Source organism: Rhinolophus ferrumequinum, chromosome 11 (genome assembly GCF_004115265.2).
Source record: "Rhinolophus ferrumequinum isolate MPI-CBG mRhiFer1 chromosome 11, mRhiFer1_v1.p, whole genome shotgun sequence".
In the NCBI taxonomy this organism is placed as follows: domain Eukaryota; kingdom Metazoa; phylum Chordata; class Mammalia; order Chiroptera; family Rhinolophidae; genus Rhinolophus; species Rhinolophus ferrumequinum.
The window spans coordinates 76,776,981-76,799,857 of record NC_046294.1 but is presented as its reverse complement, the minus strand read 5'-3'; the positions used below and the strand labels follow the sequence as shown (position 1 = coordinate 76,799,857).

The 22,877-nt window shown below is 34.8% G+C and overlaps 1 protein-coding gene across 3 annotated transcripts in view; it reads right to left on the bottom strand.

The window, feature by feature from the left end:
• Positions 1-22,877, bottom strand: part of CUL5 (cullin 5) — an 84,710-nt gene that overhangs the window by 45,531 nt on the left and 16,302 nt on the right. For 2 of the 3 annotated variants that reach the window (XM_033120736.1, XM_033120737.1), the window contains 3 exons: positions 21,266-21,375; positions 7,504-7,603; positions 724-900 (listed from right to left, as the gene is read on the bottom strand). In XM_033120736.1, the coding sequence (XP_032976627.1) occupies positions 724-900; positions 7,504-7,603; positions 21,266-21,375 (387 nt within the window). The remainder of the gene's footprint in view (positions 1-723; positions 901-7,503; positions 7,604-21,265; positions 21,376-22,877) is intronic. The other variant, XM_033120738.1, reaches the window with a different exon arrangement.

Sequence of the window (22,877 nt, the reverse complement as noted above, 5' to 3'; positions counted from 1 at the left end):
CTAAAACCATCACAGCAAGTAATGAGTTGTTTAAAGTTCAAATGGCATTTTTTCATTTTCAAATCTCTGGTTCAATTTGATTCTCACAAGTAGGAAAATATATGATAAATGAGGACAGAGAAGTTAGGTCATTACTGATGAAGAGTTGAAAGGGAAACCTTGGACTCTAATTTCAGACCTGAGCTTTTTCCATTAAATCCTGAGTTGCTACTGAGCGAAGAGCTTTAAACTAGAAACTATGCAAAATATGAAAATAAACACAGTACATACTGAATTTTAATAACTAGAATCAAGTAAAAAATTATCAAGATGACAGTAGTTTAGACACAATTAAACACAGATACCAGAAGTTAACCTAATAAAATGAGAGATTTTTGAAACAGAATAAAAGTAATTAGTTTATAGGAAGGTAAAAGTACAAAGAAAGAATACAGAAATAAAATATTGAAGATAAAAACTAGAAAAAGGAGAAAGTAAAAAGGAAAAACAAAGAAAGTAATGTTTGAAGACACAGAACTACAGATTAAAACCACATAAAGAGATGAAAGAATTGAAGCTAAAAATGGATGAAAGAAAATTATTACTCAATAAAATCCAGCAAGAGCTGAAAAGAAATTTATATGTGAAGTAGAAAAACCCATTTAAAATCTAAATTACTTTCAAATGTCTTTAAATCACCGGCTTTCTGAAAAATATTAGGAAAAAATGGGAAAACTGACATACCTTACGAACAATACTGTCTTCTACATTTGATTTTTTATTGCTGCCCTGTTTACCCATTAAAGTAATCTCTAGTTGACAAAAAGGCTTCGGTAAAATATCACATTGTGTAAAGAATTTTCGCCATTCAACAATATACGCTTTCAGCAAAGCTGTATCATCTTGATGGCTCAGTACTCGCTGAAAAAAAGAATTGTACCAGTTTGAAATAAATACAGATGCTTTTAAAAGAATACTAGAACATATTCAGGCTATAAACTTTAAATATTTTATTTACTGTAAAAACTATATTATACCCAAAAGAAATTAAAATATGTTCACATAGACTTATTGTGATTATTTCACAATACATACACATATCAAATCATTGTTGTACACCTGAAACTAATAAAATGTTATGTCAGTTATATCTCAATTAATAGAAACCCTGTATCTGTTAGCTATCACCTTCTTATCCTCCCCTCCAACTCCTCTTTTCCCCACCCCCTAAGCAACCACTAATTTACTTTCTGTGGCTATATATTTGCCTGTTATAGTATACATCAGTATTTTGTTCCTTTTTATGGCTGCATACTATTTCATTTTATGGATATACCATATTTTGTTTATCTGTTTGTCCACTGACAGACATTTGAGTTGTTTTCACCTTTTGGCTATTGTGTATAATGCTGTTATAAATATCGGTATACAAAAAATGTTCACAAAAACTTGTGCACACCCACCAACAATAACAGAAAGAGGACCAAACAAATAAAACCAGATATTAAAGAGGACACATTTTAATTGATACCACAGATATACAAAGAATCATAGGAAACTACTATGAACATTATGTGTCAATAAATTTGATAACCTAGAATAAATAAGTAAATTTCTAAAAACACACACGCTACCAAGACTGAATAATAAAGAAATAGAAAATCTAAACAGAGCAATTACTAATAAGGAGGCTGAATCAGTAATCAAAAACTTCAACACACAAAAGTCCAGGACCAGATAGCTTCACTGGTGAATTTTATCAAGCATTTAAAGAATTAATAACAATCCTTAAAGTCTTCTAAAAAATAGAAGAGGAGGAAACACTTCCTTATTAATTTTATGAGGCCAGCATTACCCTGATTCCCAAATCAGATAAGGATGCCACAAGAAAAGAAAATTACAGGTCAATATCCCTGGTAAATGTACATGCAATATTCCTGAACCAAGTATTAGCAAACCAAATTCTACAGCACATTAAAAGGATAATACACCATGGTGAAGTGGCATTTATTCCAATACCACAAGAATGGTACTTTGGCAAATCAATGTGATACACCACATTAACAAAATGAAGGATAAAACTCATATGATCATCTTGATAGATGCTGAAAAAGCATTTGACAAAATTCAACATCCTTATATGATAAAAACTCTCAACAAAGTGGGTATAGCAGGAACGTAGTTCAACATAATAAAAGCCATATGTGACAAACCCTCAGCTAACATCAACAGTGAAAAGCTGAAAGCCTTTACTCTAAGGTCAGGAACAAGACAAGGAGGCCCACTCTTACCACACCTATTCAACACAATACTGGAAGTCCTAGCCAACCAATAGGGAGAAAAAAAGAAATACAAGGTATCCAAATTAAAAAGAAAGATGTAAAACTGTCACTATTTGCAGATGACAAGATATACATAGAAAACCTTAGAGAGAAACTCTACAAAAAACTGTCAGAACTAAGAAACGAATTAAGTAAAGTTGCAGGATACACAATCAAAACACAAAAAACTGTTGTGTTCTATACACTAATAACAAACTATCAGAAAAAGAAACTGCATAAAAAGAATTAAGTAACTATCAGGGAGGTGAAAGACCTACACTGAAAACTAAGACATTGATGAAAGAAAATGAAGAAGACAAAAAAATGAAAAGATATTCTGTGCTCATGTGTTGGAAGAATTAAAATTGTTAAACTGTCCATACAACCCAGAGCAATCCCTATCAAAATGGCATTTTTCAAAGAAATAGAACAAACAATTCTAAAATTTGTAAGGAACCACAAAAGACCCCGAATAGCCAAAGAAATCTTGAAAAAGAACAAAGCTGGAGGCATTACGCTTCCTGATTTCACACTATTACAAAGCTATAGTAATCAAAACAGTATGGCATTGGCATAAAAACAAACACACAGATCAATGGAACAGAATGGAGCCCAGAAACAAACCCACACATATATGGTCAATTTATTTATGATAAAAAAGCCAAGATAGGGAAAGGACAATAGGGAAAGGACAGTCTCTTCAATAAATGGTGTTGGGAAAATTGGACAGCCACATACAAAAGAATGAAACTCGACCACTGTCTTACACCATATACAAAAATTAACTTGAAATAAAAGACTTAAATTTAAGACCTGAAACCATAAAACTCCTAGAAGAAAATATAGGTCGTAAGCTACTTGATAACAGTGTTGGCAGTGATTTTTTTGGATTTTACACCAAAAACAAACAAGTAGACCATCAAACTAAAAAGCTTCAGCACACCAAAGGAAACGATCAACAAAATGAAAAGGCAACCTACTAACAGGAGAAAATATTTGCAAATCATATCTGATAAGGGGTTAATATCCAAATATATAAATAATGCATACAACTCAATAGCAAAAACAAACAAACAAAAAGAAACAATTAAAAATGGGCAGACGATCTACATGGACCTTTCTCCAAAGAAGACATACAGATGACCAACAGGTACATGAAAAGATGTCCAGTATCACTAATCATCAGGGAAGAGCAAATCCAAACCATAATGAGCTCAAACCTCAAACCTCTTAGCAAGTCTATTATTAAAAAGACAAGAAATAATAAGTATTAGCAAGGATGTGGAGAAAAGGGAACTTTTGCACTGTTGGTAAGAATGTAAATTGGTGCAACAACTATGGAAAACAGCATGGAGATTCCTCAAAAAATGATAAGTAGAACTACCATATGACCCAGCAATTCTACTTATAGGTATCTATCCAAAGAAAACAAAAACACTAATTCAAAAAAATATACAGTCGGCCTTCCATATTCATGGGTTCTGCATCTGCGGTTAGCTGAATCTGCAGATGAAGCCTACAGATACAAAGGGCGAACTAAGGGACTTGAGAATCTGTGGATTTTGGTATCTGGGGGTGGGAAGGCGGGTGCAGAACAGTCCTGGAATCCCCCCATATATACCGAGGGATGACTATATGTACTCCCATGTTCACTGCAATATTATTTACAATAGCCAAGAATATGGAAACAACCTCAATGTCCATCAATGGAGGAATAAAGAAAATGTGGTATATATACACAATGGAATATTATTTAGTCATAAAAATTGTCCAAAAAATGCCATTTGGCACAACATGGATGGACCTTGAGGGGATTATGCTAAGTGAAATAAGTAACACAGAGAAAGACAAATACCATATGATTTCACTTATATGTAGAATCTAAAAGGAAAAAAACACAAAACAAGCTCATAGATACAGAGAACACACTGGTGGTTGCCAGACCAGAGGGAGGGGGCAAAATGAAGGAAGGGGATCAAAGGTACAAACTTCCAGTTATAAAATAATTAAGTCATGGGGATGTAATGTACAGCATGGTGATTGCAGTTAATACTATATTGCATATTTGAAAGTTACTAACAAAGTCTTAAAATCTCATCACAAGGAAAAAAATTTTGTACTTATGTTTTGATGTATGTTAACTAGACTTACTGTTGTGATCATTTTGCAATAATACAAATATTGAATCATTATGTTGTACACTTCAAACTAATATTATGTCAATTACACCTCAAAAAACCCCAACAAAAACAAAACTTGTACACAAATGTTTATAGCAGCATTATTCAAGAGACAAAAAGAGGTAACAACCCAAATGTCCATCAGTGATGAACAGATAAACAAAATGTGGCATGGCCGTGGAATGGAATATTATTCAGCCATAAAAAGAAATGAAATACTGACAAATGGTACAACACAGATGACCCTTGAAAACATTATCATAAGTGAAAGATGCCAGTCATATTGTATGATTGTACGATTCTATTTATATGAAATGTCCAGAATAAACAAATCCATATGGACAGAAAGGAGATTAGTGATTGTGCGAATCTAGTGATTGTGCTAATTAGTGATTATACAGAGTTTCTATCTGGGTTGATGAAAATGTTCTAGAATTAGTGGGTGATGGTTGTACAGCTTTATGAATATCCCAAAACCCACCAAATTGTATATTTTAAGAGGGTGAATTTTCTGGTATATGCATTATATCTTTTTTTTTTCCATATGGTGGAGCCTATCTCTCCACCACTGGAGTTTGGGCTAGTCCCATGACTTGCTCTGATCAACAGAATGCAGCAGATGTGACACTGTGACACTTCTGAGCCAAGACCTGCAAAGGTCTTGTAGATCCACTATCACCTCAAAGACTGGTTTCCTTGAACATAAGAAACCACATGAGGGGAGAGAGGCCCAGATGGAAGCCAGCACCAAACACAAAGTATGTGAGAAAAGCTTTCTTGGACCATCCAGTCCTTGCAGTTCACTGCTGCCACATTAGTAAACTTAGGTGAAATCAAGTGAGCTGGTCCCAAAGTGCTAAACCACAAAATTATGAGCAAATAAGTTATGTTAATCTAAAAAAAAAAAAATTCAACATCCTAATACCTTCGCAAGCATTGTATCTTTATTTTTACTTCCCTTTTTTATTTTAAAAAATGCTATAATAAACATTTTAATGCATATTTTCTTTCCCGTTTGGGAGATCTGGCCCTTTCTAACACGGTGAGCTCAATTGGTCTAGTAAATTGACTAGTAAAACAACTCATACAGCTAGATTTTCTTAAAAATTCAAAAATCTTTTAAAATTATACACCTGTCTCTGGCACTGCTATGCCACAATTTAACAGCTCTGAATTAGTGGCACTAAATCCCATCCTAAGGTTTTTACAGAGGTATACATTCCAAACTTTACTGGGTCACGTTACCAGTGAAACCCTTAACATATTTTCTTCACACTAACATATTAGTGTGAAGTACATTTTTAAACATTTGTTAGCAGTATCTAAGATGATTCTTTATGAGCCCATTTCTAGAAACTGAAGAATAAAGCTCTATCAATTTGAAACAATTTATCTTCACCAAAAGTCAAGAACAGATAAGCTGATATGCTTTCCAATGCAAGTGGAAATTGCATTTCTAAATCAGCTTGGGAAAACACAGTTTTGATTAAATTTTGACACTGAAACATTTAATTTTTCTAGGCAGATCTGAAAAAATGATTTATTTTCATTAAAATATAATTTCCTCTAAAGCTATAATTTTTAAAAATGATTAAGACTGCAGAATTAATGGTGTTATCAATGAAACATTTCATTTCATAAATAATTCCTAATATGACATCATATTGCATCATGGTAGTGGCCGCACACTAGCAGAATTAAATATATACCAATCATGTACTTAATTTCAGTATCTTCCTTTAAGTCATGGAGAAAACTCATTTTTCAATTTCCAACTTCTAAGCAGCTAGTTTTTAACAAAAGTTCTAACAGACAACTTTTACTAAAGTTGTACAAGAGACACTAACACAAAAATTCAACTAAAGAATAATAAATTCTAGCTCTCCAGTTTTCAAACTTCATTCTTTAGAAAGTTAAATAATCATGTCCTTAGGCTCTTCTTCTAAGGGATGTATTAGTGATGCCAGAATTGATTCAAAATAACACTTCACCTTTGCATTAATTTCCCCCCCAAAAAAGGTGTTAATAAAGACAAAACAAACAAAACAAGCTCTTGAATAATTGACCTAATGCCTAAATGTGCTTTGTCTTCATTTCAATAATATTAAATACTTATAAATATTATCAATGCAAGAACACTAAATTTCAATTCAGCAGCAGCAATGCAAAAGACAGTCCAAAGATTATACTGTCTGTGAGTTTTTGTTTCTTCATTTGTTTGTCTTATTCCTTTGTTGTTTTCAGTTTTGTATACCACATTATCAGTGAAATCATATGGTACTCGACTTCTTCTGTCTGATTTATTTCACTTAGCATAATAATCTCAAGATCCATCCATGTTGTCGCAAATGGCACTATTTCATCTTTTCTTGTGGCAGAATAGTATTCCATTGTGTATATATACACCATATTTTCTTTATCCAATCATCTATTGTAGACACAGTCAATAGTTTAGTGGTTACCAGAGGGTAAGGGGGGTAGATGAGCGTAAAAAGGGATCAAATACATGGTGATGGAAGGAGAACCGACTCTGGGTGGTGAACACACAATGTGATATATAGATGATGTAATACAGAATTGTACACCTGAAACCTATGTAACTTTACTAACAATTGTAACCCCAATAAACTTTAATTAAAAAAAAAAAAGAAAAGATTACACTGTCAAAGAAGTATCTGGAATTGAAGAAAATTACTATTATCTTAAGAAGAGGTATTAGTTGTGAGGAAAAAGTAGATTTATGTGGACTGACATATGGCCAAAAATTATGGTGGTCTAAGAACATATAAAAAACTGAATTTTTTATAGCACCTTTTAATTGAGGATAATAATGTACTCTCTTGAAAGAAATGTCACTGGGGGTGGGGAACAACAAATAACAATCACTTCATTAAAAAATTTGTTTAACAAATATGTCAAGAGTCAATGTGATATTTAAAATTACTTCAGAAGTTCTACATTCAAAATAAAAAAAAATATTCTTAGAATAAAGTCTTAAATAAATCTTAATATAAAGAACTTACTGCCTGTGCTTGCTTAATAAACTCAAGAATATCTTCTTTTAAAGCCTGATGAATTTTTGCTGGGCCTTTATCATCCCAGAGACAGACTGCATGCACATCCCTGTAAAAACGAAGCAGGTAAACAAATATTAACACTGGAAAAGAACAAAGACAAAATTCATGTTAAGTTCTGTTTTAATAGTTTCCATGGACCTTGCTAGAATAAGCTAAGGGTGCCTTAATCCATTCATATGAACCAAGCATTCTTTTTGTAAGTTGCCTCATAAATACAGAGGGTGCCAAAAAAAAATGTATACACATTTGAAGAAAGGAAAAAAACTATTAAAATTGTAAAATTGTAACACTCAATATATACGGATAACAAAGATGAATACAAGAAAGGTTTGACTTCTGCAATTACAAGAGGTGCTCAAAGTGGTTACCATCAGCATCCAGACACTTCTGATTACGGTGAACTACTGCTTGAGCAATACTGACCAAAGAGCCTACTTCTATACATTTTTTTGGCACCCTCAGTATATTTGTGTCTATCTTTATTTTCTTTGTCATTGTTTTCTTTAAATGTCTGCTACTTATGCTACTTACTGCATAAAATATTTTTAATTATAAAAGTATACTCCTGTCTCTTAATCCCACTCCCCAAAGTGAACTACTATTAATGTTTTCTTGTGTAAAAACAAATATAAATCCTTTTAAGTCTTTAACGCAATATATATAAACTATTCTTTTTAAAAAAAATTAGTAATTTAAATCCCATTATGGAGACTATCCTAGCTTCCCCCATACATTTATGACATTTACACATCAAGTACGACTGTGTCTCCTTTATTAAAAAAAATAAAATAAAAACAAAAGCCCTCAGAAACTGGTATACAAAAGCTCTGAACTTACAAGGCTGACATATTTTACCCAAAAGTCATTCATTATGGAAATATATTTAATATTAATAAATATTCAGAGTTAATTTCTTAATTACCAACTTGTATGAGGAGAACAGAGAAACATAACAAAAGGAGTCTTATATTAAAGATTTTTTTATTCAAAGAATTTCCACAGTGATTTATTTAGTACCTTATGGAGCCCGTTATAAAAAATATCAAAGAAATCTAAATAAAACATCTCCAAAACTCGTAACAAAGGCCAAATAGTTCAGTTTATATTCAGATTCTTAGGGACATCATTAATATGTGTGTGTATTACTTTGAACTTGCTTTTATCATTTATGAAATTTAGTTTAATAGTGGTACCTTGGGCCAGTGCCTACGATGCAGTAAGCACATAGATATTAGTTAAATAATATAATAGGTAACATCTGACTGCTTACTATGTGCCAGATTCTATCCTAAATGTTTTAACTCATTTAACCTTCACAGCAACTCTGAAAGAGTACTATATTTATCTCCATTTTACAGGTGTGGAAACTGAGGCAAAGAAAGGTTATATAACATTCCAAGATTACATAGCTTAGTATATAGTGGATCCAGGCAATTGGGCTCGAAAGCCCACACCAAACCACCTCCCCAAATTTATTCTTGTAGTCCTCCAATCCACCCAACAAACAGTAGCCAAAGTGATCTTCGTAAAACTCAAAAATCACATCATATTACCTCTGTATTTAAAAACCTCCAATGGTTTTCCATTGCTCTTTGAATAAAGTACCAAATGGTTAATAGACCCCTATAATACCTCTGCAATCTCACCTCATGACTAAAGGAATCTAGAGTCTAAAAGAAGAAACTGATACAAAAATAGATTGGTTATAACTCAATATAGACAACTACTACAAGGCATATAAACACAAGATGATTTTGGAACCCAAGGAGAAGGTGAAGGCAGAAATGAGAGGAAGACAGGAAAAGGGAAGTTTCCCTGGAAGAGTTGATTCCTGAGCTTAATCTCAAAGAACAGGTAGGAATTTACCAGGAAAAGATGTAAGAGGGAGGGGGAAAATATTTATGTAAATGTTAACAATATGAGTAAAGAACTGTGGATCACTGTGGGGTTTGCAATGAATTATAAACAAATCAATGTGGTGAGCAGGTGAAGTGGGGAGTGATAAGCCAGGAACTGGGCAGACTAAGCCCGTTATTAGCCCCGTGTTCAATCACAGTCCTATTGTAGCCATCACCTAAATGTGTCTCTCCAATTAGGACATTTCCTACTATCATCACGACCATAATCAAAATCACCATCATATCTTACTTAGTTTATTGTAACAAAAACTAACATGAATTCACTGCTTGCTATGTGCCAGGCACTTTACATATATTGACTCCTGTTAGTTTAGGTTTTCCGAGAAGCAGATGTGTAAGAAACTAACAGAGGGAAATGCTTCTGAGGAAAACTGGGGAGTGCGCTACAGGAAGCTGTGCAGTGATGAGCCTACAATGCTGGTCTGACCCCTACAGGGAACAGTGGAAAGGAAGGTTGGGTAGCAAGAGTCTTAGACTGCAGTGTAGTTCTAAGAAAGTTTGATAAAGCTGTTGGAGAGTTGTGGAGCAAAAGTCACTCATCAGAGGAGATACAGGTCTCCCCGAAATAGGACTACTTTAGTATCCCTGCCACACTCAAACCACTGCTCAAATGTGGAAGAAGGGCTCAAATGTGACTTGCATCTCATAAGGCAACAGGGAATGGTGTGGTGAAAGATGTGGGATTGGGAAGCTCCAAAAAAATCAAACTTGGTATTAATTTATTCGTACATCTTCTCTAGCTCCCTTTTCTCAACCTCCAGGTATTCCCAGGTGTTGCTATATCAGGGATGAATGTCCTCGATACACTTTCTTATTCAAAACACAATACTACTCATACAACAGAACATGTGGCATCTCCCGGTCAACTTTCATACACATCTTGAGGAATATATCATAACATACTTGAGGAATGTATTATGATAATACCCTTAAAGGCCACTATGCTCCACTCCCTAATCCTACTCTCTTCCATCCCAGAAGTAACCAAGCCTGAATTTGGTACTTTTTCAAGTTTTATAACAGACTATAAAGATTTCTGAACTTTATAGATATTTTACCAAATAGTAATTTTTTCCAAATGATTTCTTTACCCACTTATACCTGCATAGAGTTCGAGTTCATGCACTTTATCTGTTATATCAAATGGCACTTCAACATAAAGGGAAGGAGCAACAGTGCACAATAAATATATGAAATTAAGTCTGAATGGGTAAGAACACATTCTCTTGGAACATATAACCAAGATGCTTTAAAAGAAAAGACATGCTATAGGGGAAATGTTTTTAAATACTTAAAACTATGTTAGAAAAATCAGGGAGTTGGGGAGTAGAAGAATGACAATGTTCAAAGATTTCAAGAGAGAAGGGATGGAACAAGTAGCATGAAGTAAGAAGTATCCCAAAGGTTTTAACTTCCTTGGATAGAATGGAAGTAAAAGGGAAATAGTGTGAGCTTGGTATAAAAAATAGGTATTTTGCTTTTAATTAATAGTAATACCATAAAGCCTTTGACTGAGAGTGAGAAATAGAAAAGTAACCATTAATGGAAGTGAACTTTCAAATTAACAAAAATAAGGAAAAAGAAAAATGAGGAAAAAAATAGCATCTAATAATAAGTGATAAATTTATAGAAGTAAAAAGAATATAGTTATAACATTAAATCTAAGTTGAATAAATTATCCTATTAGAAGACAGTATGCCCTGCAAAATGACAAATATTATATAATTATATGATTACAATTACATGAAGTACCTTATGTAATAGGCAAGTTTATAAGACAAAAAGTAGAATGGAGGATACCAAGCGCTGGGGGAGGGGGTACAGGGAATTACTGTTGGATATAGAACTTCTGTTTTGGATAAAGTTTAAGTTCTAAAATTGGACAGTGTTGATGTTTGCACAACACTGTGAATGTGTTTGCATACCAATGCCACTGAATCACATACTTTAAAATGGCTAAAATGGTAATTTTTATGTATGTTTTACCAAAAAAAATTTTTTTAAACTACCACGTTTTTAAAAATACTAGGCAAACACAAACCAAGAGAAAGCAGGGTGGCAATATTAATATCATCCAAAGAGGAATTTATGGTTAAAAGAACTAGAGAGAAGAAACATTATGTATGTAATGATAAAAAGCATTATTTATGAAGATATGTCATCAGTCTATTTACACCAGAAAATATATACCTCAAAATGTAAAACAAAAATAATTAGATATGCAAGAACTTGATACAAATGCATTAGAATACTTTAAGACATCCTTATATCAGTTAGGATTCACTCAGCTGAAAACAGCACTAAACTCAATTAACAGTGGCTTATATAATAATGATAATTAGGCATTTTTTTCTTATATAAAAGTCTAGAGCTAGCAATTGCTGGTGTTTGTTCAGACTCACCAGGATCTTTCTCTCTCCACTCTGTCACCTTAGCATGTTAGCCTCTTATCCCTGTGACAGTTATAGGGGGAAGGGGAGGAAAGTGCCAGGCACACTAGTTTAACTCATCTGGAGAGCGAAAACTTTCTTAGAAGCCCTCCTGTAGACCCATTTGCCAGAATTGTGTGACACGGCCACCCTAGCAGTAAGGGAGGCCACAGAAGTGAGTATTAAATTACCCAGCCTCTATAATGGAAGATACACAAGGCAGAGAGAACTGAGAATGAGTAGGTCTTAGCTAATCAATAGTGTCTATCACAAAAATCTCTCAACACTTGAAAATCTAGAAGAAAAAAGTTAAGGACATAGAAGAATTAAAAAAAACAACAACAATCAACAGATACGGTTTATTGCAATTCTTGCAACTCTCAAAAAAATCATTTTTTCCTAAGAGCACATGCATACATACAAAATTTTTAAAAGATATTTTTATAGGTTGTTTCTCTGATCATAATCCATAGATAAATAGGTAAGTGACAAAAACTTCACTATTTAGAAATTAAATTCCTAGATAATACATGGATTAACGAAAAACAACAAATTTACAATAATCAAGAAAGGAATAAAAAGGAAAACACTTCATACCACAGAATCTATGATAATAAAAGCAATATTAAGAAAAAAATGTATGAGTCGGCTGGTTGGCTCAGTTGGTTAGAGAGCAGTGCTCATAACACCAACGTTGCAGGTTCGATTCCCTCATGGGCCAGTGAGCTGCGCCCTCCACAACTAGATTGAAAAGCAACAACTTGACTTGAAACTGATGGGTCCTGGAAAAACACATTGCTCCCCAATATTCCCCAATTTAAAAAAAGAAAATTAAAAAAAGAAAAAATGTATAGCCTTGAATGCTTTTATTTTAAATTATAAAAAATAAAAGAAATAAGAATTCTATAAAAGGACTAAACCAGAAAAAGAACAAAATAAATCAAAGAAACCAGAAAAAGGACAATAAAGAAGCAAATCATAAATTTTATAATGAGCATAAATGGAATACATATTCTTTCCAAAGTATTTTTGCTTTTTTTCCTCTATCGTACAATTACTTTATAGTTCATTAATTTTGGCTTTTGGCTTTCTGTCCTTCTACTTTCTTTAATTTGCTGTTTTCTTTATTCTCATTTCTTGAAATAAAAAATTAGCTCACTGACTTTTAGCCTTTTTTTCCAATTACATGCATTCTAGGTTATAAACTCTTTACCACTTAAGCACTGCTTAGGTGGATACAACAAGTTTTGATATGATGTATCACATCAAAGATATTTTTATAACTTGGTTACGTGAAAAGACCTATAAAACAGACCAACTCCTTAAGAGCCAAGGAAAAGAAAAATATGTAGGATTAAGGATGAAAAGTGAGATTTAACCACATATACAACAAGATAAGCATACTACTTAAAATTCTATGGCAACAAATTTCTAAACCTAGAGGAAATTGAAACAAAGTGTACAAATAGATACTTTGTCTTACTCCCAATTTTAAATAAATACTTCCACCTATCAATATTGGGATGCTTGCTGATAGTATATGTACAGATGACCTCTATCAGATTAAAGAATGTTATTTTCCTATTTTATTTTGGAAAGATTATTTATCTTTTTGTCTTTTCTTCATCTACTCAGATTACTGATTCCTGACATGATTGTGTCTGTTTTCTATTTGTTTTTTGAGTTCAGTTTTCATTTCATTTCCTCCAATTTTTTAATCTTGTTAGCTTTTGAATCTTGGATTCAAGATTTATTTGTATAACCCCTACTGGTTGTATGAGGATACTACATTCAGTTTGGAGAGTTGCGTCTGTGTTCTTCTGCTTCACAGTTGGTTTCTCCGGGACACTTTTTAGCAGCTAAAATGTTTTGATTTGTACTTTTTTGTACTTTTGGATGGATGTCTGCTTTGTTCTATTTATATTCATTTTATGGTCAGGATTTCTAGTTCAAGAGCACCTCTTTCTGTTTAGTTTAACAAAGCTCAATTTGTTTAATGGCTGATATTGTTAATGGTAGAGGAAAGGAAAGGGTACTTGTTTCATTTCTGCAGATCCTTAAATCCTCTATATCCTTACCTGCTGAAAATATGTCCATTTTGCCATAAACTTGATTAAAAACTTGAGTAGGGACAGAATACTAGGTTCAAGATAATTTCTCTTCAAATATTTAAAGAATATGTTCCATTAATCTCCTGCATACCATTTGACTGATAAAAAGAGTGGGGACAGTCTGTTTTGTTTGAAAGATAACTTTTTTCCTCTGCAAAAATTAGAATTATTTTCTTTATCCTCGGAACTCTGAAATTCCTTAAGGATATGTCTACGCATGATGTTTAGCACTTCTAATATGAAGACTTGTAGGGATGGCAGGGAAGGGACAAGAGTGTTCAGTCCTGGGAAATTGTACTCTTATACTTTCAGACTACATCCTCTCTATTGTTTCTCTCCTTCTGGAACTCTCTTTAAGTAGAAGTTAATCTAATTCTAGATCTAGCTTCCATTTTTCTTAATTTTTATTTAATTTTCTGTCCTTTGCCTTTGCTCTACATTCAGGGAGAAGTCTTTGGTTTTATTTTTCAAATTGCTGACTTGGCCTTTTTTTTATTTTTTATTTCAAAGATCTTTATTTTGCCTATTTCATTTTCCAAAGTAATTTTTCTTTTTATACCTCTCTAATGATATAAACTACATTTTTTTTTCTTTTTTAGGGGGGGTATTTTTCAAACCTTGCATCATCTACTCCCTCTAACTTGGAGGTACAGTCTCTAAGGCGGCCTCCAGTGATCCCAGGCTCCTGGTGTTCATACCTGTGTATAGTTTCCTCCTAGAGTGTATAAACATTTGTCTGCATGATCAATAGCATACCACAGAAGTGATGGCTCGTCACTTCCAAAATTATGTTATAAAACATCATGACTTCTATCTTGGGAGCACTGTCTCTCGCTCTGGGGAAAACAAGCTGCTACACTGTAAATGGCCACATAGTGAGAAACTGAGCAGCTAGTGAAGAACTGAGACCTACCAACACTCATGTGAGTGAACCTGGAAGGTCATTCCACCCTAGTTCAATATATTTTTTGTAGAGCTTGACTGCAACCTCATGATAGACCCTGAGCCCAAACCACCCAATTAAACTGCTGTCAGATTCTGGACCCTCAGAAACTGTAAGATAATAAATGTTTGCTGTTTTAAGCTGATACATTTTAGTGAAATTTGTTTTGCAGGAATAGATAACTAATATAGAGAGATATGACAAAGAAAGCAGGGAAATGGAGGACTACTGTAATCAATCAGATGAGACAGTGGAAAAAAAGGCAGCTGGAATGGAAAGAAGTTCAAGAGATAAGTAATAAATATCTATGAAACCTAGTAATAAACTCAATATGAAAAAGGAAAAAAACACAGGAAGTTCCCAGTAGCTGTCAGGTTTTTTGGCTTGAGACTATGAATGACACAAAAGGCCACGTAAGGTCTGGAAGTTCAACTCAGAAAAATGATCTGAATTGCTTATATGGAGATAAGAATACAAGTAAAAGAAAAGGAAATATTGGAACTCTGGAGGAAACCAACATTGAAGTGGCATGTAAGGAAAAGACAGCTAAGGTGACTGAGATGAGACAGGCGAAAGAGGAGAAAAACCAGGAGAAAGTGGTATTATAAAAACCAACTTAGAAACAACAACAACAAAATCTTTAAAAAAATTGTTTATAGTAAAGAGGAATTTGCTTAAAAATAAGGCCTTACAAGTTGAAAATAATCAATTACTTATTTTGGCTTCAATTTCACACACCAGAGTCAAACCAAACAACATATATCTAATCTAAAGCAGCAGTTCTCAACTGAGAGAGGTACCGCCCTGTCAGGACATTTAGAAACATATGAGGGCTTTTTGTTTGTTTGTTTCATTTTCAATAATAAGGGGAGGGGAAGGGAGCACACAGGGAGTGTCCATTACTAGACTTTATGAGGGTGAAGAACCGAGATGATAAACATCCCACAATATACAGGACAACCTTGTAGAACCACCCAAATGCCAACAGCACTCCTACTAAGAAATCATGACATAGATTGTGAGAAAAGGAGAGCATATAGTCAATATAGTTTAATAGCAATGCATTATTTTAGTACTTCAGATTTAGCTATAAGTAACCTGAATATTACTAATATGGTTAAATAAGCTACAATTTAGAAAGGTTTCAATTAATGTATGTTTTGCAATTTTGGTGATGGCATCCTTTAACCTATAAAGACTACATATTGAGCAACCTTGGGTAACTCTCCAAGGAGATCAAGGATTTTTAAAAATGGTATGTTGAGGCCACTTACTGTAGCAAGTACAAGGTTATTAACTATTTCTGCTAGAAACATTCTTTTAAGCAAGGAACAGCATTACACTATGCTCCTGTTCCCAGTCAGGATGCACAGAGAACGAGCATTATTCTAGATGATAAATCACTACCAACACAAATTGGCAAAAATAAAAGAAAAAGCCCTACCATATTCAACATATTATTCATAAAAGTTTAATCAAATAATTTCAGGAAAATACATGGATACATGAATGCAAAGACATTTTAAAAGGTCTCAGCTGTATTAAACTCTAATTTCTCAAAAGGTAGAATCATGGATATAAGTTAATATTATGCAACGTTTTCTACATTATTAGACTATTTTCTTATGTGATAAAGAGAAAAAATGAACACAGCAGCTTAACATGTATAGATTATTCAGTCACACATCTACAACTCATTGATATCGTATTTCACTAGTACACATACACACACACACACAACACACACATACACACACACAAAAAAAAATTATAGCAGGACCGAGATAGCTCTCCTTAGGAAGATAAGGTTGCAAGGCTGGTCCTTGGCTGGCATCTGGGAACTTGGATTTTGGGAGAGTTCTCACCATTTCCTGTTAAGAATGGCTCACGGTACCTACACTATGTATGTAAAAAATGTGATTTATGTAGAACACTTGCTTTTTGTTTAGGAGTCTGGAATTTTGGTTCACGTCAGGCAGAGGCTGCGTGTGTGACCAGCCCCCAGTACTGGGCATTGAGTCTTTAATCAGTTTCCTAGGCAGACAGCATTTCACACATGTTGTCACAATTAGTTACTGGAGGAATAAAATGTACCTTGTGTAACTCCACTGGGAGAGGATTCTTGAAAACTTGTACCTGGTTTCCCCTGGACTTTGCCACATGCACTTTTGTGGCATTTTGCTTTATATCCTCCCCTGTATTAAACCATAGCCATGAATAAACTATATGCTGAGTCCTATGAGTCTTCCTAGCAATCACTGAACCTGGGGTGGTCTTGAGGCTGCAGATATGTTTGGTGTCTGAAGTGCGATTCACTAGAACTGATTCATTGGAGCACGTGAAAGCATTTTTTGGGAAAGGGAAAAATGAAGTGGTAGGATGACAAACCTTTGCGGCTTGCATGGCTATGAAACAGCAGCTGAGTTGGTATCTACTGCGAGAGCTACCTATGAAATTTTAAAATGACAGATCTAACCCCAGAAGAGTTGGCTCACTCAATTCCCTGGCTGCTTTTGGCCATGCTGACTAAAGTGATATGAGAAAAAGGACTGGCTGGGTGACACCTTTGGTTTTCGTTCTCGCCTCCAAGTAGGAGGAGAAAAGGCCCAAAGTTCCCAAAGGTAAGCTTTAGGTGGACCAAACATGTTAAAAGCTTGTGTTGCTCTTTCCTCCAAGCATGAGGAAATAAAATTAGAGTTAAATGAGATCCCAGGACTGGAGAAAGCTTTAGATAAACCAAGGGAGAGGGAAACCACTGAGGCCTAAGCTCCCCGGCATCAACCTCCCCAGACCCCCTGCACACCAGGCAGGATCTCCCAGAGCTACAATGTTAATGTTACAAATGCTGGCTTTTACTGCTGGCGTTTGAATACATTTGTAACAGAAAAATGGCACAGGAAAGGTTTAAAAGATGGCTTTGTATTTTGTGGCTATTGCATCTGGATATATACTAAAGATATAAAATACAAGCTGTACTTTCATAAATGCTAGAGGGATCATATCAATCAGGAAAAGGTGCAAAATAAAAAGTTAGTAATACACAACTTCCTTGCTTTTTACTGCTGGTGAGGGGACTGGAATTGAAACTGTTTAAATATTGGAAACAAAAATCTCTGTAATGGATGTTATTTACAATTATTTTTACCTATTGGTATTTCTGAGAAAAGGGAGACAGGATGAAAACTAAGAAAATATCTAGAAAGCTATAAACTTTTAGAGTTTTAACAAGCAGTTTTTTAGTTGCTACTGAGCTCTTTTGAAATCAGATGCCTGACTTGTACGTAGAGGCTGATGATCTTCCAGCCTGATGTGCAAATTTTTGAGTAGATCAATTTAGACTCTAAGATACTGACAAGATAAAATGAGCTTAGAAAAGTCTTGCTCGTCACTTGGACTTGGAATATGACTGCCTGTTTTGCCACATATTGGCTTTGTTGATGCTGAAGAAAAAAAGTCACTGGCTTTTTTGGAAACCTGAATTCACAGATCCTCTCTTGCTGGATCTGATTCTGAGCTGAAACCTATACTGTCTGATATTGGGCTGTTTAAACCTCACTGCAAGCTGTACTGAAGTTAAAGCAGGCATATGCTCAATGAACAGGACTCACTCCAGGGCTGCTGAAGATTTAAGATACCCTCTGTGCAGCCATAAACTGGAAACATCATGCATTCTGGTTGGCCCATCAGAATCACTTGCAGATATCCACAGAAAAGGGCTTAATCTCTAATGGGGCCATCTGAAATCAAGCTGCTGATTGGTTCTCATACAGAGGTTAAGTACATCCCTAAACGTGTGGTTACTGCCAAAAGCTGCAGGCTGGGAGAGGGCACTCTACTCACTCCTTACAGACTGGACTCTAGATGCCCCCTCATGGATGTCTCACTGCTACTGACTTGTGTTTAGCTTTTTTTCAACAATGTATTAATAGCCTGATTCTATTTCCCTCACCTTCACGTCATCCCTCCTGTACACATCTTAGTAAGGAAACTTGGTTATTAAACACAGTTGTCTTCAGAAAGGAACGGATCTTTTCTAGATAAAGAGCTGGATGAAAGAGGTGGGAGGTGACATAACCTATTCTGAAAATGTTTTAAAATTTGAGATTTCATCTAGACCAATTCCTAAACACAATATGTCTTTCTACTTAGGTTGTACAAATATGTCTTTCTGTAAAAATGCTTTTGTTCCTCTTGCAGATATGGATAATTGGCAAAAAATGAATAGTTTTCATTACTGAATTGGACATACTAATTTTATAAAAGAGAAAAAACAAAACTCAGCACCAGAAGAGGAAGACATTAATGATATTTGTTTTTTAGAACTATTCTTGAAAGCTTTCCCCTTTTCCTGAAGAAAACCTGCTGGCGTTGGCTTTCCATGCTGCTATGAGTGCTCTGAATTTAAACTGACTGCCGAGCTTCTAATCCCACCTACCAGTGCTCTGAGAGAGCAGGAAGCAGCCTCAGTTCCTACACTTTCCATACAGAACACCTCTAAATGTCATCCACGGTAGCAAGGCAAATGAACTGGTGTTACGGATAAATGAAACCATGTGGAACTACCTGCCTCCAGACAGTCCATCTGAAATCAAGGCCCAAACTGAAATAACTGGACTGGATGGGGAACGCTAGAGCGTAAAGCCCCAGGGGAGGAGGGCACTGGGGGCCTTGTTAACCTACACTACCTGACTCATGTATGTCTTATTTGAGGGATACCCTAAAAATTGTAAACTCGTTGTTCACAGGGGTACCACATGTACCCTCCGAAATTATGCTTCTTTACGTGGGTACCTTGACTATCATGACACTGCTTCAACAAAGCCCTCAGGTATGCTTAAACTTATGGGCCAGCGTTGTACTTTGCCTGAACTGATACCTTAAGGCATGTAAAAAAAGATCTACGTAGTAAATGAAGGAGAAAGCCATCTAGTTTTCTAAGATAAACCCCATGGTTGACGGGATTTATTAATTAGCTACCATACTTTGCGATGTATAACGCACTCCTGTGTATAATGCATACCCATGTTTTTGGCCCAACTTTCAGGGGGAAAAAATAATTCATTTTAATTTTATAATTCAAATTTTTATTTGTTTACATTTAGGTACTTGTTTTTAGTATTATAAGGGAATCATTCATTTTTTTAACATATTATGGTACAAGAAATTTTATGTAAGAAATAATTACAAAACACAAGAACAGATACAAGGTATAAGAAATTTTATGTACTGGTAACAAATTTGCGATAGTTATGCATCATAGAAGGCCAGGAAGTCTTCATCGTTGTAAGTTCATCATAAGTTCAACAAAACTGATAATTGTATTCCAGGGTATTATTTTGCATATGGATATCATTACTGATTTCTAGAGTTACACTTTTAACTCATAAGTATAAATAAAAGAATTTAAAAAATTTATATAAATACAGATTAGTATTACCCATGTATAATGTGCATCCTTATTTTTCCCTCACAAATTTGGACAAAAAAGTGCGCATTATACACGGCAAAATACAGTAAACCCAGGACCTCTAAAAGGTATAACTGAGATCAGTATTACAGGTTGGTCTTGCCTTCCTGTGTGGAGCCCTACTGATAATAGTTTTTCTGTAAAGACATTTGACCAAAGGCCAACAGTTAACATAGCAGAAGTGAGACTGTATTCCTTAGGAAAGGCTTCTTGGCCTTGGCTGGTATCTGAGAACTTGAATGGTCCACAGTTCCCTTCACTGACATAAAACTTTGCTGAAATGGTAAGAATGGCTCACTGTGCCTAAACTCTTTGTATAAACAATATGGTTTACACTGAATACCTGCTCTTTTTCTGAGGCTCTGGAATTTTGGTGCATGCCAGGCAGAGGCTGCCTATGTAAGCAGCCCCCAGTAAAAACCCCGGGTACTGAGTCTCCAATGAGCTTCCCTTGTAGACAACATAACACATACGCTGTCAATCCTGTTGCTGGGAAAATTAAGCATGTCCTGCGTGACTCCACTGGGAGAGTGCTCTTGGCAGCTTGTGCCTGTTTTTCTTCAGACTGTATCCCCATGTGCCTTTTTCCCTTTGCTGATTTTGCTTTGTATCATTTTGCTGTAATAAATCATAACTGTGAGTATGACATGTTCAGTCCTGAGAGTCCTCCTAGCAAATCACTGAACCAAGGGGTGGTGTTGGGGACCCCCAATACAACTAGTAATAATTTTAAATAGGTAAACAGACCAATCTAGAGTAAACATTCCATTTGGACATAGAAGAACATCACCAAAATTTCCTTTATGTTAGCAAAAAGTTAGAATTAATAGATTACTTACGAAAACAGATCAAACCACTGCTGTTTTGTAACAGATTCCTGGCGTAAAAGCTTCAAAACAATTGGACGCATGAAATCCCATTTGTCTTCAAACTGAAGAGAACCTTTATTCTTTAATAAAAAGAAGGATAAACAGTAGTTTAATTTAAATGCAATTAAATCAAAACTGTCCGTTATTTTTATCTTTTAAGAGATAGATAAATTTAAAAGAATCAGTTTTCCATAATGAAATCCCTGTAAACTTAAGCTGGTATCAAGGAATCAGAGGAAGAGAAAGATAGAAAAGAAAATTAACTGTACAAAAGTGTATAAAGAATTTGGTCTTGCCCAAAGAGGTCTGGCTTTTGCCCTTGGCTCCTAGCAGGTAATGTCTGGGCCCTTGAAATGCTGTATCATTATTTGCTTGGGAACACTGGGTCATACTGGTTAATGTAATATAACAAGGTAATTTAGGGAGGGGGTTGCCATACACATCTAGTCTTACAGTGAGGGCTGGCCAATCTAGAAATACCAACTGTGTGACTTAGGATGGGAGTTTTGGGTCAACCAACCTGGAGACTGAGGTTACCCATGTGAACAATCAATCAATCATGCCTACATGACAAAGCCCCAATAAAAATTCTGGACGCCAAAGGCTGGGTGAGCTGCTCTAGCTGGCAGTACTCCATATGCTCTGCCACACATTGGGGAAAGGAGCGAAATGTGACCTGAGTATACAGAAGAGGACAAGGGAAGTGTTTGAAAAGCTCCTGGACTCTGACCTGTATGTCTCTTCCTTTGGCTAATCTTAATTTGTCTCCTTTCCCTGTAATAAACCATTACCCCGAGTAGAACAGCTTTCACTAAGATCTGTAAGTCTTTTTCATGAATTATGGAACCTCAGGCTAGTTTTGGGAGCCCCCCAAACATGCAGCTGTTGTCAGAAGTAAGGGTGGTCTTATGTGTGGAGACTGTGCCCTCTAATTTTATAGTTGTCCTAACCTCACAAAAAAAGAATAACCTCACAAAAAAAGTTTTATATACTAAAAACCTATATAAACTCTGAAAACTAAGACAAAAAAAAAAAAAAAAAAAAACCATAGAAAGATACACATCTCATTTTATAATGCTAACAAAAGCCTGATACCAAACTGGTGAGAACAAGAAATGGAAACTCTAGACCAATCTAACTAGAGAACGTAGATGTAAAAATCTTAAATAAATATGAGAAAATTAAACAAGTGGAATATCAACAGAATGATACCTCATAATCATGCATGGTTTATCCCAGGATAGTGAAAGTTGCTCAATATTAGGAAAAAAAATCAATTCATTACATTACTATAATAAAAAGAGAAAAGGGAGACCCCCATATGTTTATCATTTGTACTGTTCCTTTTCAAGTTAAGTATGGCCATGTTACTTGCTTTTACCAATAAATTTCAACAAAATCATTAGTTTTCTAAAATATCAGCACCATACAGTCCTTGGAAACTCATTACTGTTTTTACTATACGATTGTTGTTGAGCAAGTTGCTCCTTTGTATCAGATAAGGTTCATGTACTGACTGCACAGAATCTGCAAACTCCCTGAAATTATAATCCAGAAGCAGTTTCTAAACATATGGTCTGAC